Source organism: Aulonocara stuartgranti (genome assembly GCF_965226115.1).
Source record: "Aulonocara stuartgranti genome assembly, chromosome: 4".
Taxonomy (NCBI): Eukaryota; Metazoa; Chordata; class Actinopteri; order Cichliformes; family Cichlidae; genus Aulonocara; species Aulonocara stuartgranti.
This window is the reverse complement of record NC_138942.1, coordinates 14,341,414-14,367,439: the sequence shown is the minus strand read 5'-3', so window position 1 is coordinate 14,367,439 and position 26,026 is coordinate 14,341,414. Positions and strand designations below refer to the sequence as shown.

General features: G+C 38.7%; 2 protein-coding genes across 3 annotated transcripts in view; one reads left to right on the top strand and one right to left on the bottom strand.

Annotated features, from left to right (window-relative positions):
* The first annotated feature begins 146 nt into the window (after nt 1–146).
* Nucleotides 147–15,049, top strand: LOC309704293 (arf-GAP with dual PH domain-containing protein 1-like). Of its 2 annotated transcripts, XM_082529360.1 has the most exons (12): nt 432–511; nt 1,361–1,444; nt 2,215–2,345; nt 2,789–2,880; nt 4,638–4,720; nt 9,259–9,371; nt 9,575–9,721; nt 10,042–10,125; nt 10,564–10,626; nt 10,742–10,813; nt 11,107–11,335; nt 12,436–15,049. In XM_082529360.1, the coding sequence occupies exons 2-12, from the start codon at nt 1,438–1,440 to the stop codon at nt 12,462–12,464; spliced, it is 1,050 nt and encodes a 349-aa protein (XP_082385486.1). In that variant the 5' UTR covers nt 432–511; nt 1,361–1,437; the 3' UTR covers nt 12,465–15,049. The 2 variants fall into 2 exon arrangements, with proteins under 2 accessions (XP_082385485.1, XP_082385486.1); XM_082529359.1 differs by lacking the exon at nt 1,361–1,444 and having other exon boundaries at nt 147–511; nt 12,436–15,045.
* Nucleotides 15,050–15,191: 142 nt separating this feature from the next.
* Nucleotides 15,192–26,026, bottom strand: part of LOC309704297 (ras-related protein Rab-26-like) — a 55,319-nt gene continuing 44,484 nt past the window's right edge. Inside the window, exons 6-9 of the mRNA XM_082529365.1 lie at nt 20,049–20,114; nt 18,911–18,967; nt 16,643–16,719; nt 15,192–16,127 (exon numbers count right to left, since the gene is read on the bottom strand). Of these exons, the coding sequence (XP_082385491.1) occupies nt 16,028–16,127; nt 16,643–16,719; nt 18,911–18,967; nt 20,049–20,114 (300 nt within the window). The 3' untranslated portion in view covers nt 15,192–16,027. The remainder of the gene's footprint in view (nt 16,128–16,642; nt 16,720–18,910; nt 18,968–20,048; nt 20,115–26,026) is intronic.

Sequence of the window (26,026 nt, the reverse complement as noted above, 5' to 3'; positions counted from 1 at the left end):
TCTGTGTGACCGGTCCTGCCGAGTTTGTTAGTAGATTTGAATGACTGATCTGGCAGACTACATTTTGTAGTGAAGTGAAATAGCGAGGAAGAGGTCAAATATGGGTGGTTCCACTCTGCGTAAGTCTCCATTATGACCACTGGAGGTCTCCCTCCAAATAAACAAAGAAGAGTTGTGTTTGCATTTGCTGTTTCAGTGTTAAAGCATCTACACAACGCTGAACGTGCTTCATTTTTTTTTCTTCTTCTCATCGAGGCACCACCTAAATTCGACACCGCTCCTGTTTGGCCAAGCGCGCTCTGACGCCCTGCGAATTTACTTCAGTTCGTCCGGCCACAGTATCTGGGCTACTTTCTATGCAAGACTGCTGGAGGATTTTAGGGGTTGATCAGGCGTCGGAGCAAAATAGGTTAAACTTAAATGACCTCCGATCACGAAATGATCAGACAGCGTGTGAAAGCGCTTCTGGACAAACCTGGGAATGGGAACTGTGCCGACTGTGGAGCTGCAGGTAGGCTGGAGGAGTGGAGTCACTCTCAGATGCTGGACATCCAGTTTTAAGAGTGTTCATACATTCTGTGGCAATCCCAACTGAGACACACGAACGTAACTGCTTTAGTTTCTCTTCTCGGGCAGTTATGACACCTGTGCGATAGTTGACACAATGAAGATTTTCACACTGATGCAATACGTTTGTGAGTTCTGATAAAAAAAAACACAACAACAACCAATACTGTCAGTCGGAGGTTTTCAGTAGTTTCAGTAAAAATTTTTTTTTATTATTATTATTTTTACTGTTCATGCTAAGTAGCCAAATGGGTGTTTATGTACGTGGTTGGTTTTCTTCTTCAGCTTGCAGACATGTGGTCACACACCCTGAGGAACACACCTAGTTGTTTAACATTAATCAAATCTGCAGCTCAGTATATGAGAGCATGCATGCATTTTCAAAAAGGTGTTGCTTGTGAAATTTACTTTCACTTATCTACTCTGCAGCCTTCAAGATTCTCTTGTGTGGAAGGCGACAAGCACATGAGAGCATCATATTAAAATACCAGTAATAAACACGGCTGCAGTTCTCTTGGAGTCCTTTCTTTCAGCTCTAAGTTTTGAACACACTCATACATTTTTAAATATATTTTTAGGCTCTGCGTGCATTACACTTTCTGTGTAGAATGACTTCGGTGTTAGACCGAGAGGGTGAGTCGGCGTGGGACTTGCTAACCACGCGGCAGCATCTTGTCTCAGTGTTACAGATACACGGTTTCGCATGTGCACAGTTTTTAAATTATGCTCGAGGAAGTAATCGAGCTCTTTGTTCTCATGCTCTCTTGCATGTGTGCGGCTTTGCCTTCCTCAGAGACGGTTTAAAGGCTGCTGAATGCTGACACCAATCTTGTTGCCCCAGTTCTGCGGTTCAGTTACAAAATAACCACAATGGCAGGTATAATATAGCCTCACGCTGGTCAGTGCAATGACGCTAAAAATTAAACTTCGAAATATATCTGCATCTCCTCACACCTTCACTGTATTATAACCCTGCTCAGCGTTTGTTCTCTGTACTAAATTTAAAAACATTTAGTGCAGCTTGTCATACTGCATGAGTTAAAAAAAAAAAGTGTGTGGTATACATAAAACTCTGTGAAGTTTTTTCTTTCCCTGCTTTTCAACTTTTAAACCTTTGCTTAAGCATTCATGTTAAAGGTGAATGTGATGTGTATTTATGTATCTATTCCTGCATACAGACGCTTATTAAAAACACGGGGTCTTGATATAAATACTGAAGATTTAGGCTGCCTAAATTTAGGTCCTAGAAACAAGCTTATTGCGCACTAGTAACTTCCTGTGTATACTATAGTGAGCATATGTGGAAATCTATTTATGCTGTGCGCTGATCATCTGCTTATGTTAAAGACGAAGAGGCAGAATGACCGAGAAACAACCAAGCTTTTATCGTTGGCTTGTCTTAATCTTGTTATGCTTCTGCCTGTGCTGATTTCTGTTCTTTCTCAGGCGACATTTGTAACATATTTGTGTTTATTTGAAATCTTAATCAACTACAGCAATGGTTGTTCTATTTGCCTGTGATAACCACTTTTCCCAGTTACTATTTGGAACCATTAGTGTCTGTCAGGAATTTTTCAGTGTGGCAGTTACGTAAGGTAAAATATTTTGTGTGTGTGTGGTCATATACCTCTTTATCCTGCATTACAGGCCCAGAGTGGGCATCGTACACCCTTGGCGTGTTTGTGTGTCACAGCTGCTCAGGCCTCCATCGAAACATTGCTCAGATCAGCAAGGTCAAATCTCTTATTCTGGATCCCTGGACCCCTTCTGAGTTGGAGGTGAGAAACCCAGTAGGAGATCCTCTAGTAAGTGGGGATCAGCAATCAGGCTTGAAATCACATCTGCACCCATCTCTCTCAAGCATCTATGAGCAGCTATCTTTCTGTCTCCCACACTTCCCCCTGCATCTCTGCTTGAAAAAATAATAAAGGTCATCTATATGAATTAAGCTTGGACTAAAAGAAATGGGCCAGCAGCTGACGGACACAACCAGCTTCTTTGTGTACTTATGCAAAGGCGTGTCTGTGTATACTTCTCTGCGTGCTGAGCAGCATCCTCAATTTTAAATACGAAGACACAAAAGTGCAGCAGTCAAACTTTGGGCAAAGAGTCAGCCAAACTAACACTGAGCTCCAAACACAGCATTTTGAATATCTACAGAAAGCTGTGAACACAAACAGATATTCCTTATAGAGTGAATGTTTTTTCCCCTCCTCCACAGTTTATGGACTCTGTTGGTAACAATGCTGCCAAAGCCATATATGAACAGCTAGTTCCTGCCTTTTACTACTGCCCCACCTTCAAGGATTGCACGTAAGTAATCCATCCTCTTTTGTTCCACTTTATGTTTGAGTCACCTCTAAATACGCAGTCAAAATGTAAAGAAAGTACACCCTCTTTCACTTCGAAGGTTTTACACATTAGTACATAATAAAAAATATTATGTTCCTCAGCAAATCTTGAAATTTGGTAAATACAACCTCAGACAAGCTACAATACACGACATACTGCACTGTGCCATTGTATATTTAACAAAGATTAAGCCAAATTGCAGAAGCCGTGTGAAAGTATAACCTTAGGGATTGAGAGGGAAGGTAGCACACAGGTTCTACTAATCAAATGAACTTGATTGATTGATCATCAGTAAGTGTGAGCACCTCAAACAAAGAAGTTTTGGCAGCTTGTTGTTCTGGATCATTCAGATACGCACTGACACAATGCCCAAGATGAAAGGCATTTGCAGTGATGTTATAGAAGCAATTGTTGCTGCCCACTAGTCTGGAAAGGGTTATGAGGTCATTTTCCAACAATTTCAAGTCCATCTTCCTAGAGTGAGAAAGATTCTTCACAAGTGGAAAACATTGTAAGACCTCTTGCCAACCATGTTAAATGTTAAAGTACATGACAGTAGAAAATTAGAAAAACAAAAGAAATATGGCACTTTAGAAGGGTCGCCTTGATGCCGCCTTCATGGCTTATGTTTGCAAAGTTGCATCTGAGCATACCAGAAATCTTCCTGAACAATGCCTTTTGGACAGATGAAACCAAAAGTCAAAAGTCTGGCCATAATGCCAAGAACTATGTTTGGTAAAAAAAAATAAACGCAGCACCTCAGCACAAACACACCAAACCAACAGTCGAGCACAGTGACAAAGGGGTGATGATGATCATTTTAACACAGGCTAAGGACCAGATTATTTTTTATTATGTCTTGATATGTAAAACCTTTTAAATTGAAAGAAGGTTTCCATTTTCTTATTATGACTGCAACATGGATAAGCACAAAGCAGTGGGATATGACAGAAACTGTTTTTGTTTTTAGTAATAAGTATTGAAAACTATTAAAACTAGTAAATTTCTCTCTATATATGCTCTAAATTAATTGTTATTTTATGCAGTAAATATTAGCAATGGTGCCTTTAAGCCTGCAGCTGTTGGGAAAATGGATGTCTTCATTAACAAGTGGTTTTGGTTTGGCAGGATGACATTGATAAGAATGCCCAGTTCCTGTAGTATGAACAGGAAGCAGCAATTCAGCACGAGGGTTTCTTCTTAACTGTTCAGCGATATAAATAACAATTTTGAACAGCACCACAGTGACCTGTCATGTCAGAAAGTCTAAACGGGCATGTGTTGTGTTTTGGAGGGGTGACTGATGAGTGAAGAAAATAGGGATGAAAAAGGCAGATCCATTTACTACAGTGAAGAGCTGCACACACAGTAATACCGCAGCAGTTTGAACATACTGAGAAGATGCATACAAGTGCAATTATTATGATTATTATTATTAAGGGAACCAAAAAATACAGAAAATGGAAAAAAGGAGAAGAATATGACGCTAAAGAACATCACACACCATCTAATCGTTATTATGTTTGAAACAGGACAAGGGAGACACAAATGATAATTACAAGATGATGAGGTTGTATTTGATAGATGTTTGCACAAAATGAATCCACGAGGGTCGGCATCTGCGCAAGTTAATGAGATGTTTACAACAAATTAGCTGAGGCATGAAGTAAACATCAAACCCAGGCAGAGCTGAGTGTCTAACAGCCTCCGTTCTGCAGGGTCCTGCGGGATCAGTGGATCCGAGCCAAGTACGAGAGGAAGGAGTTTTTGTGCGTGGAAAAGCAGGAACCCTACTCGGCAGGTAAGAATACAACATACCTGTGCACAGTTATATGCATATAGTTATACCCTTTTACATGACCAAAAGAAGATGTATTTCTGCGTCTTACGCTGCACCACCCATTCAGTGTTGATTGAATCAGCGAGAAAGCGTCATCTATTAACCCAAACAAGGATCGAGGACAGAAAACACGCCACTTTACCACCTCCACTTCAAGTAATAATTCAGGAATTTGGGAATAAAGAAAATAATTGAAGGGCATAAAAACAGAAATGAGATATATCAGCTTAATTGGTGAGATGTTGGCAGGTGCTGTTGTTGCAGGAGGTACTATGTGACTTGGTAATGGCATCAAAGGGTGTAATAGGAAATAAATAGTCATGGTCCACCAGGCACCATCACCCAGTGCTCATTTACATAGCCCAGCCCAATTAGTCAGCTGTTTAGAGATAGATGGTGTGTCAGCATGGCTTATGTTGCAGAGACAATGAGGGTATGTCATCAAGTGAAGAAAACGGTCTTTTTCTGCCCTACAGATCCTTTTTATTCTCGTTTCTCACTAATTACCAAAACACCCTTTTCTCATTTTAGTTTATCTAAACTCAAACTTAATGTGTGAACACTTATCCATGCCTTTTGTGCTGAATCATGTCCCTTTCATAATGGACGTCTGGCTAATTGCCCAATGCAGTCTCATAAGAGACAAAGAAGCACCAGTGGAAACCAGACTCAGTTAATCAATAACGGACGCCTCTGCCACTGACTGGCAATGAGTGTGCAAATGCCAAGACTGGACTACTATGAGTCTGCCTGTTATGACTATTGTGATTTTCGCATGCACGAATGTATGACACAGCTAAGATTATGACGCGAAGATTATGTAGCGTTTCCAAAACAATCTTCTCTTATTCACTTCTCTGAATAATATGGACACACCCTCATTAGTGGACGTTACATTTAGAGTTCTCATTTCATATCGTCAGTATCGTCTGTTGAGTTGCACAATGGCCATGATTGTAAAATGAGGTGCATTGCATCGCTGGGTGTGTAGCAGAAAATCCCTATGCTGTTTAAATCATGGCATAAAAATTGCTTTTTTTCTACAGTCGCAAGGGCAGTATGCAGTCGATTCACAAAACCTAAATAAAATAGCAAACAGAAAATGTATTTGAATTGAATCCATGCTAAAAGCAATAAAATGCACTTTAAGATATTTAAAGCAGATGATATATTTAACACCGATGACAGGAGAAACTTTATTTATATAAAAACAAAACTCCAGTTATTCGATTGTTATCTTTATACATCTTTATTCTTTCTAACCAATGTCTGAACTGTTGGTAACTATTTATTTATATATTGTTTTAAGACCTTTATACACACTGCATGTATGGTTTTCACCAAACTCGGTGCCAAAAAGATAGGCGTAGTTGTATTAATGACAATAAATTATTATTTATTTTAATATTTACAACTTTTTTGGACACTGTATGAAATGTTTAGATACAGAATATAAGTGCTGAAAATGGGCAAAAAGTTGAGGTTAATGTGTGAATAGTTAACCCGGCACTCTTTGAGATAAATGATTTAGTAGAACGGAGTAATTTGAAGTATTTTTATTGTGATTAGACCTTTTTTTCCAGAGCAGGCTGTCTTGTTTTTCAGGGCAATGGGGATCTTGTGTTGTGTGTTCATACCTATTCATAGGATCTTATTTAAAAGAGCCACACATAAAGGATAGGCCTACCCCACAATGTTACAATGCTGCTAAGTTCTGAGAAATCCACTCTTCTCTTTAGCAACTACTCAGAGTTGAGCAAAGTCTGAGGAAATGGGAAGCTGTCAGACGTGTGTATATGTTACCCAGATAAGAAATGATGGTCACAAACCATACATACTATCAAGCTTGAAAGACTGCTTCCCCTGGTAACGTCTGTTTGGAAAACAGGAAACAAGGCAAGTTAAATTTTGTTCAACCCGACAGAAAGCAGTTTAAAAAAAAATTGTACATTATATAATACAATACTTTGTTACTCAAAACCACACCTTCAGAAGGTGTGTGTGTGCGATTGTGTCTTAGAATTTGTAGTAGGGCAGCATCACAGATGGTAGGTTCACATGCTGTAGTCCACATGATGAGGAAGCAGAATGTGATGGGTAAAATCAACACAGTTCCCTTTTAACTAAGTCGTATGAGGTTGTCACTGGGTGTCTCTGAGGAACCTCGTGCATTTAAAAATTAGCATAAAGCTTAAGATTTGCTTTTGTTGTGCGCCAATATACAATCTGAAGTGTATTGTGCGTTGTATTGTTAGTGCTGCAGAGTAGATGTGCAAGGCAAGCAGGAAGGTTTGTAACTAATTGCTCTGGTCTCGTGTTAGTCAGGTCAGCTGAACATATTTAAAATGTAGACCGCAGATTTGAGTCTGGGCTAAGATCCTGGCACACATATGGATGTTTGCATGCAGAAACTAAAAGTCTTCTCAGTTGCAGGTAGAGAATATAAAGCCCTGTTATCATAGTCTCATGACAGTCAAACTTTGTCTCTCTGTCAATGCTCCCTTGTGTTGTGCTGTGCAGAGGTTTAGAGCATGTGAATATGCGTGCCTGCCGTGGAGGAAGAATGCCCTCTTTTGTGCATGAGCATTGTATACAACAGCGCACATAGATTTTATGCCAAAACATGCAGTATTCATCTGTGCAGGATCTGGAGAGAGACGGACACTGCCATCCGAAACTCCCTTTGCTCTTCCAAGTGTTTGCAAATCTTTAACTTTCTGTTATCTCAGTGAATCATTTCTCTTCTTCTCCTCTGTTCTGTCGTTGTGGAAGGTTTGACCCCATCCCAGAGGTGGAAGAAAACAGGTTCAGGTTCATAAATTATTGATGAAGCTATTGCTCAGCCACAGCAATAGGTTCTATTTGTGACTCAAAATGCATATTTAAGTAGGAAAGTGAAGAAAGATGCAGGTGTACCATAATTCTAGGTACTGTAATTTACTGTATAAATTTCTGGCACATCCTCCTCTTATTTTGAAGCCTCTGGCCTCTATAGCAATGTATTTAACCTCATGCAGCAGCAGCAATTAACTGAGGTGCTTTTTTTTTTTTTTTTTTTTGGTACAGTTTCTTGCGGGGGAAGTAGTTTTCGTTGTTTCTGACGAATCAATGTAATATATTACTAGGAACACATGCAGCTATTCATATCCAGTCAGATTTCCATTTAATTTTGATTAAGACCATTTGCTCACGTAGTATGCACCCTTAAACACTTGGCTGCCTAATTAGCCTTTTGAGTGCTACATGTAAAAATGGGGAAACTTTGTAGTTCACGTGTGACTATGGCGATTGCGTTGTAGCATCACAGTGTTGGTAGAGTAACAGCTGAGGAACAATACCCAAGTGTTTTTTGATTTCGTATCAACTTCAGCATCAGGATCTAGCTCTCTGTTATTTGGGTGCATTTTATATTTCCTTAGTGTTTCAGTTTTAATTGTCTGTATGAGAATAATGTTATTACGGTTTTGTGTGTGGCCATGGTCAAGAATAGGACCATCTACTACTGTGTGTGTGTCTATGTGTTTGTGGGGAGGAGAAAATAGGTGAATGATTGACATGATTATTTAGGTATGACTAAAAATAAGTGGAGTCATTCACTGCTCCCGATTGTTCAGTTACAGCTATGAAACAAACGTGCTTAGTGTGTGTGCTAGCATATTTGTTTCAGTCATTTTCAGGCTTGTAGATCAGTAGAAGCTTAATTATTTATGTATAGTAAAAGCCATTACTGAGGTTCTTAGAACAGTGGTCACAAATACTAAAAGGGTACACACACAAGCACAAGGTCATCAGTATGTCTTTCAGTGGCCTCCACCAATGTTGTTACTGGTTAGCTCTTCAAGCGATTGTGTAATAGGCGTTTAATTCACCGGATGAGTAACCACAAGACGTGGTTGTGCAATAATATAACTTATGTTTTCTTTAGCATTTGGATTAGTTTAAACCTATTTAGCAAGACAATGTGGGTTTAGGGATTTCCGTACTTGCTTTCTGGAATTAAAGTGTCAGCCATGAGTGTAAGGCGGCATGAGTCAATTTTTTTTTTTTTTTAATGGCAAGTGGATATAAAAGCTTTGTGTATTGTGCAATTGCTGCAACTCTTCAGAACAATTTCTGTCTAAATATATCAAAATAGTAGGAGTTAACCTGGCAAAGCAAATTAAACCATATAATTTTAGATTTTATTTGAAACATAGCATGAACATAAGCGATGGGAACTGAACACTGAACAGGGTCAGAAACAAAGGTCCAAAACAAATGCCAATGCTACAGTATATGCAGAGAGGCTATCATTGTTTTATAATGTAAATGGATCAGCCTTAAAAGTGACAGTTTTCTTCTTGCTCTAAATCACCCAGTGCACATTTATCTATCTGATTATCAAGTTAATAACAGTTTGTTTATTTGTGGACATTTCTTAGATGTGTGTCTGAGATTTTCAGCATTAATAAAAGTTGTTTTGCTTTCACCCCCAACCTGTGTTTCTCTCCTCCTGGCAGGCTACAGAGAAGGGTTTCTGTGGAAACGTGGCAGAGACAATGGACAATACCTAAGCCGAAAATTTATTCTGTCCGAGCGAGAGGGTGTGCTTAAATACTTTAACAAGCATGACGTGAGTTCTGTCTGTTTTGCTTACACTCTATCACTTCATACATGTCCTGATTTTTCTCTTTGTAATATATGAAGTTGTATAAATAAGGAGCCTGTGTGTTTTGGCAAATGTGGTTATCTCCTAGTCTACAATTGGTTAATAATGTGCAAAAACAGCCTTGATAATGGCGAGAATGTTTAACAAAAAGTCTTTACTTTCTGCAGGCCAAAGAGCCTAAAGCGATTATGAAGATCAATACTTTGAATGCCACTTTCCAGCCATCCAAAATGGGCACTGCCCATGGTCTGCAGATAACCTACTTAAAGGACAACAGCACTAGGAATGTCTTTGTTTACCACGAGGATGGAAAGGTGAGTTGACATGCCCCGTTTGGTGTTTCAGATGGGAAATCGTGAGCTTGGGAAAGTTAATGTGTCCCTCTAGAGGAAAAGGTTGGCAATTACAATTCAACATGTAACAAATTTACTTTAGTAAGAGCATCACAGGGATCTGTTTAATTAAAAATAGTGACCAATATATTTGCCAATAGCTTAGTTTCAGATGGTTTTCTTACAAAGCATTTTTAAGAAGTTACCTTGTTAGTGGAGTTAATTGGGGATGGGACCAATGGTTTAAATGACATGATAATGTGTAACTTAGCCATTATACTTCCTTATGTCCTTCTCTTAAGGAAATAGTGGACTGGTTCAATGGCATCAGAGCAGCTCGATTGCGCTACCTGCAGGTGGCTTTTCCTCTAGCTCTAAACTCTGAGGTGAGTAAGTGCTCTCATATATGGGCTCCTGCATGAAGGCAGCTACAACTAAGGTGGCTGAAGACAAGTTTTTCCTTTTCTTTTGAACTTGTCATTATGAAGGTAATATTGCACACAATAATGGCATCTTTTGTGCTTCAATCTGGTTGCTGTACTCATGATTTAAGCTCATGTAGAGGTTTAATTTAAACCTTTTGCAGGTGTTTTTAACTTCAGTACAGCTCGGTAAACTGTATTTATTTCTAAAATGTCAAATTCAATTCAATTCAGTTTTATTTATGTAAAACACTAAATCACAACAACTTCTCAATGTGGTTTAACTGCAAACCAGTAGTCAGTTTAATATAAGCATGCGCACATATACAGTTAAAAAAGAAACGAACAACAAATCAAACGTTTTCCTGAAATGATTGAGTATGTTTCTTTTTCTTTGTGCAGCTGCTGCCAAAGGTAACCAGAAACTACCTAAAAGAGGGCTACATGGAGAAGACTGGTCCAAAGGTGATTTTGTTTTGTGTAGATAAATTGCTGATCATATAGCACAGGAGAAAAAAAAAAAAAAAAATCACAGTGATGCTGTCAAGATGACTTCGATGTCTTGTTTTCTGTCCTGCAGCACACAGAGGGCTTCAAGAAGAGGTGGTTTACGATGGATGACAGGAGGCTCTTGTATTTCAAGGATCCACTGGTAGTAAAGTTTCACCAGTAAAACATATGAAAATAATTTTAATTACACACTGTGACCAGCAGATGGTGCTGTGATGTTTCTCTACAGTCAATTCTTGTTTTTAAGAGACCATGACCCAGAATTTGTGCAAGTAGCCTTTAGCACAGCGCCTTTGATTTTATTCACACGTTTTGTGTGTTTTTATACTTTAATGAAGCAATTTCCATATCCATTAACTCTTCTGAATTTAAGTTTGATTCAGGTACATAAAACTACATTACATACATTAAAACTGCTTCTCTCTCTGCTTGTAGGATGCCTATGCACGTGGTGAGGTCTTCATCGGTAGTCAGGAAAATGGCTACATTGTGCTTCCCAACCTCCCTTCCACTATCCAGGGTTACCATTGGCCATTTGGAATAACAATAGTGACCCCAGATAGGAAGTTCCTCTTTGCATGTGAGACCGAAGTGGAGCAGAAAGAATGGATCACTGCTTTCCTTACAGTTATTAACAGACCAATGCTGCCTCAGGAGTATGCAGGTTAAAATAAAAAAAAATTACAAAACACATACAGTGCTGTGCAAAAGTCTCGAGCCACCCCTCATTTTTTAATATTTTGCTAGGAAATGTGCAAAGATACAAAAAAGTGCTGTGTAAATAGTTATCAGGAATTGTTCTCAATGCTTCTTTAAGGATGTTCAAAGCTCTTCTTTGGATGTTGGCTGGCTTTTGTTCCATTCTTTGTTGAGATGATCTCACACTGATTCAGTAACGTTGACCTCCGGGCTCTGGGGAGGCCAATCCATGGCTGATACTGTCCCATTGTGTGTTTTCTATCAAAGGTATGCTTTTACTGCACTTGCAGTGAAAAATGAAGCTGCTGCCAATCTGACAATTTCTAGATAGTATTGCACAGTGGATCAAAATCAGATACTTTTCTGTGTTCATAATTCCATCGTCCATCCATCCAAACATCCTTTTCTGCTCATCCTTATTAGGGTTGTGGGTGGACTGGAGCAAGTATAGGGCAAGAGTCAGGGTACACCCTGGACAGATCGCCAATCTGATGCAAGGCTCATATTTCCACCAATTTTGACAAAATCTGACACACAACTGGCTGAAAACCATGACAGAGCTTGGTTGTAGAAACTTACACTGTTGTGTACACTTTTTAGCTCAAAGCTCTTTGGGAATCACCTTATTAGTACATAAATACTATTTTGTACCTGTCAAACTGTGTTATCTTTGGCATTTGTTAAGATTCAACAAAAGAAAGTAACAAATTTTAAATTGGTTCTAGTCTGTTATGTGCAGAGACAGCACCGGCTCATGTCCTAAATGCCTTATAATGCTTGAAAGAGTAACAGGTTAGTCTTGAATGGTTTAGCGAAACAAAACATAAGATATTCTTCAGGTCAAGAACAAGACCTGGACTTAAAGTGAGTGAAAAAGCAGCTGATGTCAAAAGAAGATCTTTAGAAAGAATGAAACAAAGTCGGGTCCTTGGAAGCAAAATATAAAGAAATAAGGAGTGGCTCAAGACTTTTGCACAATACTGTAAATCGTTTTTTAATACATAGAAGAACGTGCCACTATTTTCTTAACTCATGTGGCTCTATTTTCTTTCTCCTTTTCTACAGTGGAGGCATATTTTAAGCACAAACCGTGATGAGGACGAAGAACTTGGTGCAGGGTGAGGAATATAGAAACTGCCGCTGGAAGAAGAAAAAAACCTTGACATCTTGTAATAGAAGCACTTACGAAAACTGAAGGCTCACATAGAAAACAGCCTCACGGTGACACAGCTTTGATTATTTGGCATTCCAGCAGTTACCCTTTTGTCTCTGCCTGTCGTCTTCGTCAGCCTCACCTACATGATGTGCCAGACACGTTTCGTGGGGAGCCATGAATGTTAGCTAACTCATCTGCTATGTGGTCTGACTTACTTTCATACTTGAAACAGGACATTTACACTGAATGTGCAGATGTGTGTGTGTCTGTAAACTTGGAGTTAGAACGGCTGCTGCTCACGAGATTTCAGTGTAGTGTTCTGTCATCAGTAACAAGATTACATTTCAGATGTATGAACTGCAAACTTCTGACCAATTATATGCAGACCAAAACAGATTTATCTGACATCAAACTGCATGTTAACATCATTAAGGTGGTATACATACATTATTTTATATTAGACTTTCTGTAAAAATATGTGTAATTCTGAATGTATTTATTTTTTTTAAACTGTCTAATTTTCTATGTGCCACACAGGTAGAATAAACAATTTTTGCTTTTTTTTTGTTAGCACAGATGTAATCAATGTAACAACTAAGTACTGCCTAGCCTTACTGCTTCTTCTATATATACACAACTATTTAAATATTTCCTTTATGTCATGAGTTATTATCCAGCAGAGGGAGACATAGGAAAGGCTTTAGACTAAAAAAGGCTCCAGCAGCTTAACTTCATCAAACCAGTGATTGCTGGTCTACACTTTAAGTGATTTGTGAAAGCAGCCCTAGGAGAAAGGCACAACAAGGTTTGAGCACTACTGTCATTGGACTGTCGCACAATTTGTTCAAACCTGAAGAGCTGACGTCAATCAGCGTGAACACGCACATGCTCTCTGCTGCGCTCAGTGATCTGTAATTGCATGCTTTGTATTGTGTAACTGTCCAAGAAGAGAATTTGTGTAAGAGAAATATGATGTATACATATTTTTTTTATTGTAGTTTTAAGTTACAAGAAAGAAGTTACACACTGAAAAGTAGTAAACCAAATAAACAATACTCTTAACTTCAAGGCTAAAAGAAAGAAACATGGGCATGTACAGTAAGTGCAGTACAGTATGTGGTTTCTGTGACTGAGATGGAGTCTTTCTAAGCAACAGTATATAAAATGTCATCTGTGATTCTTATATTAATTATAAGTTAAATACTGTTAACCGATTAAAGGTGACATACTGCTCAAAATGTTAAGAAAACATGGCACTATATACCCAATTTATATACGAATGTACAGAAAACACATACATGCAGTACTGTGCAAAGGTTTTGAGTCATCGGTCATTTCCTTTTAATCTACTTCCAAAGACCCAGACTTTCTTGTTTTTAAGGTGGTCTTGAGGATTAGTTCTCCAGGTTTTCTGTTATTGTTTTCTGGAGATTGGCTGCATTTTCACCCATTTTCAGTCCAATTCTTGTACCTGACATCACAAAATAGCATTTTGTTGCTTTTTGCTATAGAAAAAATGATTTAAATTATTGAAGCATTTAAAAAGGCACAAACTAATGCAACTCAAAGGATGAAGGCAAAAGGCTTTTTTAAAAATTGTATCTTTAGCTTCGATGTTACTGTTGCAAAAACACATCAATTGTTCCCATTTCTTTAGTTGAATCCAAAAATGCCAAAGATAAACAAAGATGGGCATAAAAATATTATTTTTGCATCAACAAGATTGAGTTGATTTCTCAAGGGCTATAGCTGAAAACCTAGCTTATCTCAGTATAGTGTGCAGATGTCCTTAAAAATACTGAGGAAACTGGACAATTAGAAGAAGAAGCAGATGAACAGTATTTGAAGGTCAGGGTGGTGATATCATATTATCTAACAAATGGACTGAAAATCAGGTTTGAAGTGATGAATGCAAATTTGAAATTTTTGGTTAAATTGATTAATATGTGTTAAGGAGGTCAAGAGATAACAGTGAGCATCTACAGCCAAGTGTAAAACATGGTGGAGGCTCTGTCATTGTCTGATGCTGCATATAAGTCAGGGGTGTTGGCTTCAAGTTTTAGCATGGAAATGATCCCAAACACACTGCCAAGACTGGAGGTCAACTTTACTGAAGCAGTGAGGGATCATCTTGACAAAAAACAGAACAAAAGGGATCCAACATCCAAAGAAGAGCTTCAAATGTCCTTCAAGACCCCTAAAGAACTATTCCCAATGATTATCTAAAGAGACTTCCAGCTTGTTAGAATTCTATGATCTCTGTGTTTGACTTATATACAGTATTTCAATGTATGTTTGCACGTTTCGATAAATCACTGCAGCTATTTCCCTGCAAAATATAAAGAAATGAGAGGTGGCTCAAAACTCAGCATTTAAATACACTGTCATGATTTGCATGGATTTCAAAAAACAAACAAAAAAGAAACAAACAGAGAAATAAAAAAAAATTACAGATGTTTCATGTACAATACTTCAGGTCTCTATAGCTCTTTATTTCTCACTTCACTCCCATGCTCTTATTCCTATCTAAAGTGCTGTTCTCTTCTATCCAAACTATTTTACATGCAGAAAAAAAAAGTAGTATTTACACCATAATGACCAAAAAAAGCCCAATTTTATATTCCTGTATATTGCATACAGTGTGTTTGACTATCTGTTTTTAATAATTTAACAAAAAATACAGATCAGGAACAGTGGTTGCATTACAGCTCTTCAAAACTCAAATGTCTAAATTTGTTTAAACATTATATTAATATGGATTCATATCTGAATGCTGTTAATGCTCATTGTATCCAAAATAGCGACACCCATTTGCTTTTACTAGATTTTTGTGTTAAAATAATACAAATCCCCCCCACCCCCAAATCCACAGCTGAAACAGACTAAATTTATGCTGGTGAGCTAACCCGGCTCCAGGGAGCCTGTTGAATCATTGATTTGACCACAAACTGTACAGAGGACACTTCACTACACATTTACTATTTGAACATTCATCCGTAACATCCGAAGAAAATGACAGTTGCATCTAACACAATAATTATATGCAGAAATTAAACTGCTTTAAAAACATGCATTTTATCTCTGCAACAAACAAAACAAAAAAGACCCTTCAAAATAAAAGAAGGACACCAGGCAACGGTGAAGATAATTGTGTAGCTGCAGTTGAAAAAGGGTAATAACTGAGGTGTGCCATCTTTGCCTTTTGCCAATTATAACCTTGGGCTACATTTACAGCTACAGAAGGAGATGGGTGGGGAAAAGCAAGACGCACATACACATGATGCAGGAAGGCAACGAGACTAGTGAGGACAACAGTGAGATTGTGTGTACTGACACAATGACATCTGAAAATGGACGAGCAGAAGGTCGAACGGGTTTATACCTCGCTGGAGCTGACTCCTCCTTTCTGATCACACCAGATATGAACATGTACAGTATGGAAATAAGTGGCACACACACACCCTCACACACACAGAGCCAAAGAGTGACTGGGGCAGGCTTTTAAGACCGGCAGCAGCCAGTGCCCTTCATTTCCTTGTTCACGTACTCATGGAGCTTAAACTTCTCACTGGGATCCTTCATGGACCTGTGCTTCAGCTCCCTGAGGAAAAGGAAGAGGATATTGAGGTAAAGGACCTTTACACACATTAACCTATTTTTGAAAACCCTGTGTTAGTTGACTGAATTGGCTGTCAGTCAACTAACACAGGAGATTCACATTCATACCTATGGACAGATTAGAAAATGCTCAGACTGAAATACTAAAACTGGACTGTGAGAGAAAGCCCGTGCAGAAAAGGGGAGAACAAGCAGAAGTCAGAGGTAGGCAAAAAATTTAATATTGTGTAACCACCTGACTTTCTGCCATTCTTTTAGCCAAATAAAGACAAAAATAAACACTAGTAAGGGAAAACTATTATTTAAATCTGTACTTCAGATCTTTATTGAAACATTTGCAACTTCAAGGAAGCATTTACACGAGTAACAAATCTTTTTGACTCCACATTGACGTCCATGTTTATATGAAAATACTAAATGTTTTAAATTAAAAACCACATTTTATATTCATACATCCTTTATATAATCCCTGACACTTGCAAAGAGAAATATACTTACTTGGCCACAGCAGTGAAAGCCAGCTCTACATTGAGGCCTGACCTGGCGCTGGTCTCCATGAAGGGAACTCCGAATTCCTGCAGAGCCAAAGCAATGAATCTTAATGCAAAGTGCTTTTTTTGTGCTCTCTGTGATGTTTGTACTAAAACCTCAAAAAAATAATCTTTTCTTTCTTAATTTTTTAAGAAGCAGCTTTGAGCAGAGGAGCTCAAGACACTGGAGAAAGATGTTTACAGTCATAATAAACTGCAAACCTGTCCATTAATCTGTTTGCCATTTATGGCAAACATTCAGCCATGTGCTGCATTGAAACATTGCTAAGGTCTGAATTTCCTAAATTTTGATTTGTGATTTGATGCAAAACATCTGTTCCACCGTATCCCAAAGGTGCTCTATTGGATTGAGATCTGGTGACTTTCGAAGCCATTTGAGCACAGTGAAATCATTGTCATGTTCCAAAAACCAGTCTGAGCCATCAGAAGATGGGCAGGATATGGTTAGCAATAACACTCAGGTAGGTTGTGCTGTTTAAAAAAAAAAAAAATGCTTGATTTGATTAAAAACAGGTGGCATGGTGGTTAGGACTATTGTCTCACAGCAAGAAGGTCCTGAGTTCGGGCCAGGGTGGAGTTTGCATGGGTTCTCCCTGGGTGCTCTGGCTTCCTCCCACAGTCCAAAGACATGCAGTTAGTGGGGTTAGGTTAATTGGAAGCACTAAATTAGATGTGAGTGTGATTGGTTGTCTCTGTCTATGTGTTAGCCCTGTGACAAACTGGCGACCTGTCCAGGGTGTACCCTGCCTCTGGCCCTAAGACAGCTGGGATAGGCTCCAGTGCCCCCTACCGACCCTGAAAAGGATAAGCGGAAGCAAATGGATGGATGAATTAAAAATGTGCTGAAATATATCCCGTGGACCATTACTACACCAACAGACGCCTGAATGGTTATAGAAGGTAGGAGCCATTTAGTTTTTACCAAATGAATGTTGCAGCAGAAATCAAGACTCAAACCAGGAAATATTTTTTCCAATCTTCTGCTGTCCAATTTTGGTCAGCCTGTAAAATTTGTAGCCTCAGTTTCCCATTCCAAGTGTAGCCCATCTACTTCAAATTTCGCAATGCCGTCCACTCAGAGATTCTGTTCCGCACACCTTGGTTTTAACAAGTGTTTTTTTCAGTTACTGTTGCCTTCCTATCAGCTCCAAGCAGTCTGGCCATTCTTCTCTGACCTCTGACAAAAACAAGGCATTTTTACCAAGATAGCGCTCACTGGATAGTTTCTCTTTTTCACACCTTTCTCTGTAAACTCGAGAGGGAGCTGTGTGGTAAAATTCCAGTAGATCAGCAGTTTCTGAAAACACACTAACAACCATGCCTCAAAGTTACCTCCCGGTCTGATGCTCGGTTTGAACTTTGTCTTGACAATGTCTACATGCCTGAATGTACCGAGTTGCATTAGATATTTGCGTTAATAAGAAACCTCATGAAATGGCCTATAAGTGTATGTATAAAAAGTTAACACAGCAGGATTAAGCTTGAAAGAACAAATTGTGACTGGTGGATAAAAACTACATAAAAATGTAGTGCCCAGCAGCTTCACACTTGTTCACTTGTAGATAATCCAGCTCGGTGCCATCTCCATGCTTTCCCTCTGCAGGCAAATTTGTATCAGCAAACAGAGATGATAACTGATGTGTCTTTTTCCTTCCAGGCTGAGCCCCGAGTTACTTATTGGCACTTTATTGCTGCCATTTCTAAAAAGAATTGCTTGGCAGTTTACCTTTTTTTTCAGTGCACTTGGTTTTGAGGCAGTGCAAGGATTTGCAGTCGCACTGAAGAAAGAGCTATAAAACTGGGGATGACTGACAGTCGATACATGTTATGCAGAAGCTCATAAAACACGATGAGCCATAAGACACAATTCTACAGAGTAAATACTGACTATCACATTTTTATTATCTATGGGGGAGAAAACACATCCGAGTCTTATCTTCCGTTTCCTAACAGCAGAAGGAAATCTCAGATAAAGAGCTGGAGTGAGAATGCAAACGGATCTCCAGATAATCACACATTTCTGTAATATTTATAATCCTCATGCTTGCCATAAAAATCCAATCAGCCATATAAATCCCTTTGGAAAAGCACATATACAGAAAAATTAATGTCTTCACTGTTTAGAAAAAGATTGGGGCAAAATTTCTGTTTATATTGTGTGGACCTTCAGACTATGACACAGCTAAACAAATCCCCATGCATCTTAGTTCTTCACCTTAGCAAGTCTCTCACCATCTTCTCTCTTCACCACCCTGTCATGAGTGGCATCAGCCTGATGAGACAGGAAAAACAAGGTTACAATCCAGCATCAAGCAACCATCAGCATCAGCGCCAAATATGCTTTCACCAATTGCAGGCTTTTTGCCATATATAAGCCTCGTTCTGATCCGATGGCAGCTAAGAAGTCTCGGGATGCTATTAAAAGGCTGTTATGGCACGTTAGGTGACTGAAAGTAGACAGAGCTCTGAGCCAAAGACATCTGTTCTCTGCTTAGAAAGAATGACAGTTCCAGAAAATGTGTTTCGCTAATATTTGCAAATTTGATTGACAGTTATTAGATGTGTGCGCACACAGAATGACTCAGGACTCATTGGCAGAAGAGATGTTGTATTTCAACTGGACCCTCATGGCTAAATAAAGGATACATAAAAAAAAAAACAGGTTTTTAAGCAAATGTCACCAATAATCAACTGACTGAGCTTCAAACAGCTTTAGCAAGTAGTTGTGCTTAAGCACAGACATCAGTTGATGCTAAGCATGCGTCTGTTGGAGCAGCAAATTATTACTGATACTTAGAAATACAACGATACTTATTTTTTCTGAATTTTCTTAGATGCAACATTAGAGAACTTTTTTGTGTGTGTTTTGGTATTTGTCGCTATTAACAAATCCCATAAAAGACAAAATCCAGTTCAAAAATCAAGTGTGCATTATATTGTCCCTCACTTCCAAGCCCTGTTAAAGGCTTTAAACCAAAGGCAAGACCCAACAGTTTCATTGTCAGGTGCTAACTTGATAGTGGAAGAATTTACATTAGGTGCCACAGTAATGGGTGTGTATAAAAATGATGGGACTTCTGTGAGTGTCAGATTGAGTACCTTTAAGCACAAATCAGGTCAGATTATTGCCCAAAGCTGTCCTTTCAAACATGTAACACATGTGTTTAAAGTATTTCCACATGCCCACTCACTGTGTATCCAAAGGGCAATTATCTGTGCCACTATCATATCCCTGTCAGATGGGTTTTGTACATGTGAGCTGGCAGCTCACTCAGGTAATCTCTAGAAAAGTTCGGTATTGCAACGCATGTGTAAAAAACTGTTACCGCTATGAAAGAATTTCAGTGCCTTGCCTTGTTTCCAAGCAGCATGAGCACTACATCTTGTTGGGCGTATTCGTGGATCTCAGTCAGCCATGCCTGATAAACACAAGAAAAGAAGAGACAAGGATAAATGTGTGGTATGCATATGGAAGGACTCCGAAAAAGCAAACCCTGTCTGGGACTTCGCAAGGACAAGCTCAAACATTAAATCTAATCACAAAGAGTGACAAAAATAAAGGGTAAAGAAAGAGGACAGAGGATCTGGGGAATCGCAATATTTTAAGATTTTAACAAACTGTATAGTAAGATTGTAAAAAATATCATCATCAGTTAAAATCAGCTGCATCGTGGTTTAACTGTAATATGTGCCGTGGGGAGAGAGAGTCATCCAGGGGAACAAACAGCCTTTCTTACTGTGTGAGCTTCGACAGCTGCTGAACCGTCCGTTCACTGTTAATGAGCAATTAGTTAGCTCAAACAAACACCTGCTGAAATATTCCCCGCCGTCTCAGCACAATGCCTAATTGTACCCACAGCGAGTTATTCTGCATAAGTTTCTGCAGGTGATCAATCCTTTTTTTGTTTAGTGGTCCCACTCAGACAACTACAGTTAAGTCTGCTGATGACACTGCATTTGTAAAGGAATTTCTCAGCGTCTCTGTGTGCCAGCATATGGCCGAGGGAGACTATAAGCAGGTTTCATGTAAATCCACTATAAACCGTATGTGTCGCCTTGATGTGACTTCTTGGTATGCAACAGTTTTGTTTATTCAAAAATCTGGAACCTAAACGATAAACTTTGTCTCCCCAGTTTTGGATTCAGCTTTTTTGATGTCTTTTAAAAGGAAAACAACTAAAACAAAAATTCAGGTTTTTGGAGAAAAGCAGAGTTTGTTGCAATGCAGTTTATTGAGCTTCTCCTGATAAAAGCAGAGTCACCTAAGAAAAGAAGCAGAAGGAACAGTAAAGCGACAACAAAGTGATCCCGGGACGTCAAACCTTAAGCAAGCAAAGTGAGTGCGAGACAGACGAAGGACAAGCAAAAGGCAGAGGGAGACAGGAGCCACTGGCTCCGATTTCTTTGTTACAAAGAAAAAAAACACAACAAATATATTGTACACAAGCACAGACGATATGTGAATCCTAATCAGTCACAATATGTAGGGACAGCTGACTAATCAGGACAGTCGGGCTGATGCTGATGGGCTGGTTTATGTTCACCTCTCTTTTGAGACGGATGAGTGGGAAAAATTAGTTCTGACAACTACTTTATTTTTTCCACTATCTCCATTCATCTAACAGCATCATAGTAAATCAGATGAATTCTATCATCTGAGCGATTTCTCATAGGGGCGTTGGAGGAAGATGCTGTCAAATATGCTATGTGAACTGACCTGTTTACCAGAAGACAGATCCCAGTTGCAGCTGGGAACGAGGAAATGTGGATGAAATTTTGTGTTATCAGCTTAGGCTACAAGGCTAGTACAACGTTTGATATAATACCAATACATATAACTGAGGTTATTAGCCTAGTTTATTTTGCGCAGCCCAGTAGGTACGAGATGAATCACAGATGGCCTACCATTTTAAGTAAAAAAAAAACTTAATTTAAAGGTTCCAGTAGGATCTATGTGATATTGAATAACTCCCCTATAATAGAATTTTGTGGTAGCTTTGGAGCAGCAGATAAACCCATCTGACACTGCTGATAATGATAAGCATGAAGAGGCCATGACTGAGGGGACAGGTAGCGACTAGTCTATTAAATAATTTGAATTAAGTTATTTATGTCTCGTAAAAATATATACCACACAGAGTATATGTGTTTTAAATTGTATCAAGACATTCAGAATACATCTGGGTAGCCTTCTGCAAACATGAATTGTAGACTATTATGATATGAATTGTTAGAAAAAATCAAAAATGATCCCAAATTCCTCCACCATGGAATAAGTAGACCGGTCCTCTCACAATATTTGAGTACTAATCAGGCATAACTCGGCCTTACTGTTGCATTCAGCATGGCAACTACACAACAGCTCCCATCAGGGTTGGGAACTCCCAATATGTTCAGCATGCTTCCCAGTGTGTTCTGCCCACTGACTGTATGACAGCCTTCCTCCGAGGCCTGTCTACTGTGCTGGGGCCAACAAATAAGGCTTGCAATTCTTAAGGCACAGGGTTAAACAGAGTTCACTCACTAAGGCACACAATAAAGGCAGCTACAGTAGTTTTCCCACAGAGGATACATGTAGCATATTAAGTGAACTTCAAATCATATTTAATGAGATTACATCCAGTATATTAAATGAACTTCAAACTATATAAGGTGAGATTATCATACTGAATGAGGCCAACTAAGAATCGTTCCCTCTAGTGTATACCTCATAATTATTCCCATCAGTTTAAGCTACAGTAGTGAAACAGACAGTGGTGAAAATTCACGGGGGAGCCTTCTAACTAGAGCTCATTATAAATAACATGACAGCACTGTCGCCAAAAGTCCTACAAAATGACAGGTAAGACTGGAAGAATGGAAGAAACCATTTTACTTCAGCAACAATGCTCAAGACTAAGTATACTGGTTAAAAAAGTGTTAATACTGTAACCACCACCCTCTATTATATTTCAGCCTGTTAGATATGCTAATAAACCAGTTACTCATCTCTGACTCCCAGCAATGCCCACATTAGATTCAGTCGCATCATGGCCAGCAGAGCTAAACACACTTGCCTGCTCTGTTAGGTCAATTAACAAATATTAAACGTCAAAGTAAACTAAGCCCCTAAGGGAGGTCAGGTCTCTCCTACTCATTGGATACTTTGCACATTACCATCCTTTGGGGGTAAGGCCCCAAGCAGTTGCCTGCCTCACCTTGTGACCAACGTGCTTCTGGAAATAGAACATGACCAGGCTCACATGCGCAGCTGCATTCAAAAAGATGTGGATTTCACTCTACTGCCATCCCACCATACTGTCCACTTTTTAATATGAGTCAATGATAAATGACTTATATAGAGCTTTTCTACTCTACTGGAGCACTTGTGCTTTATACAGCTTGGCACATTCACACAACCCAATGCCTAAGAGCTTTCTAACTAACATCCACATCGTTGTATTTTTACTCAGTTGTATATAGTATTTGTATTTGTATTCTATTTTTATCTTATTGTATATTTATTTTATTTTATTCTACTGTATATAGTATTTTATTTTATTCTATTCTGTACAGTTGTGTACTGTATTTATTCTTATTGTATTCTAATTTTTGCCTCATAACTTTTGCACTGTCCACTTCCTGCTGTGACAAAACAAATTTCCCACGTGTGGGACTAATAAAGGTTATCTTATCTTATCTTACACCCCACTGAACACATCAGAGAGCAACTTGAGGTTCAATATCTTGTCCAAGAAAGCTTTGGCAAGTGGAGCAGCCAGGAACTGAACCACCAACCTTTCAATTAGTAGATAACCAGCTTTATTCCCCTGAGCTATAGGCACCTCAAAAGGGGGAGGAGAACATCTATTGTTCTATTTTTCTAAATCGACTGTCTATACTCAAAATTTTCTGGAATATCCTGACATTGAGTCAAAAGCCAAAAATATCTTAGCTATAATAAACGGACCAAATTTCTTAATCTTTGAATTCAGATGTTGACTTGTTGTTTCTGGAATTTCTTCCCTTCCTTCCCTAATCCCAGATGATCAGCTGTAAGTGGTATTATTGCAAAGTAGAAACGTTTAGGAACCACAGCAACACAGCCACAAAAAGAAAGACCATGTAAGATTACAAGTACTGAGGCGTATACTGTGTAAAAGTCCCCAAAGCTCAGTTGACTCAATAACTGTACAGTTCCAAAACTCCACTTGCACTAAGATCAGCACAAAAAAGAAAGAAAGAAAAAAAATAGAAGATTGTGGGCCAGGAGCTTCATGGTACGGCTCTTCGTGGCCAAGCAGCTCCTTTTGGGACATACATAAAAAGAATTAGTCTTACATTTCAAATAGTGTTTTGTGGGAACTGGTAAACTGAGTGAAAGCTATTTAAGCTACATCTGTACACAAAGAAACTACTGAGTAGACTCCCTTTGTTCACCGGTACAGCCTTTGTCATCTCACCAGTTTAATGGGTTGTCTCAAAATCAATGCTGAATCTCATTTGTGTTTTGATGGGCTTCAGAGTTAATGAGGTCAGCGAGGTCTGGTGATTTGAGAAAGCTGATGGTGGCTCCAAGATTCTTTAATCAGAGCCCTGAGCCCTTTGCTATTTTAAGAAAGATAAAAAAGACTGGGCTGGATTTGAATTTGCATCACCAGTGATCTTCAGCATAGTACTGAGGGGGGGAAATGTTTCAGAGGAACACCTTCCATGTAGCTAATCACTTGCTTCATGTATAATTCAACTTTTTTGTCAAGGTTTCACATATTGCTTAGGTCAGCTGCTACAACTGCTTGTCTCTGAAAATGAAGCATCTTTGAATTCTGTGCATCCTTTGAAAGTCGCTTATGTTTGTATGATGTAACCTCTGTTCAATACAATATTTATCAAAATATTGGATCATGCATTTGGCCTTTGGTTATTGTTATCTACCTCCCGGCCGTGCAAACTTTCATCCTCCCACAACTACAAGCAACCCTCTGCAGGATAAAATCTGACAGCCTGCCTCTGAGTGATTCTCTCCATATGCTGTGATTACTGGTGATGAACCATAGCTTGTAATTAGATCATTTGGCTGTTCATAGCACATCGCCTCATGGGTCATTTCACGGATGTAATCATTGATCATGATGCCACTTGTCACTTTCATCCTGGAGAACTGCAGTCTTCTTTTGTGTTTTCGTTGCAGCAGAGGAAATATGCATGCAATGATGCAGCAGAAAACAAAATGAATCAATGTGGCAAATCAATAGATTCTAGGTGCATTTCTAGTCCCACTAACATAGCATTTAGTATTCCAGAAAATGTGATTTAGTGTCCAGTATGTGAAATGCATTCCAAGAATACCAGAAAGTCCTACTGCATCTGGCTACAGGATACAGGCAAGTTGAGCTTTTCTGACCCACAAATCTCAGTGGAAGCTAAACATTACAACAAGAAGGTCAACGTTCAAGGCAGATAGTGTGTCCTAACTGTATGCAACAAGAGCTTTTAACTGTAAAACTAATAGTGTAACAACTGTAACAGCACATCACTCAATAAAAATAAAGCTGGAAAAACTACAAAGGATTCCAGTTTATGATTGCCAAATCACTTTTAGTTAGCAGGAGTAGTCTGCTAATGCCTGGGGCTAAAGCTAGGAATAAAATATTAAACAGACTTAAAGGACAATAGCAGTTAATTTAACCGGGCATAAAACAAATTCATGTGGCTATAGTGGCTTTACCTTCATTGTAGAGATGAAAGGGAATTAGACATAGCACAACATAGAAAAGAAAGAAGACTAGCACAAGCTTTTTAGGTAGATACTGTGAAAGCAACTGAAAGTAAAAGAAAGTGAAAAAACAAAATTTTCTGTTGTTGCTTCGTATACTTTAATAAATCTAATCTTTTCCAGCAAACAAAGCACTCTAAGTGTAACTACACACATAATTTATACTATAATTAAGTCAATTTTTAAATCAAAAAATACTAAATAATAACATTACATACATTAAGCACCTTTTATCATTAGTTCTTACCAGCATCAAGGCATATGTGCAGATAGTGCAACGTTTTTTGAAAAGAATCCATTTATTTATCTAATTAAATATTAAGCAGATAAATACCAGCTTCCAAATAATATTGTCAGCGGCTGCTGGGGAAGTCTCAGGGCTCACTTCATCTTTTATTCAAGACTAATACCAGGATCTCTGGCCAAATGCTTAGGGAACCAAATGTCAGTGAGATCGTGGCATGGCGCGAGAGGAGGTAATACATTTTCTCTTTGTTTTTCTGACATTAAAAAGTCCATAAATTATGTGACAAATCAGATGGAACTGGATTCTATTGTTTTTGTTGTGCTTTTCTG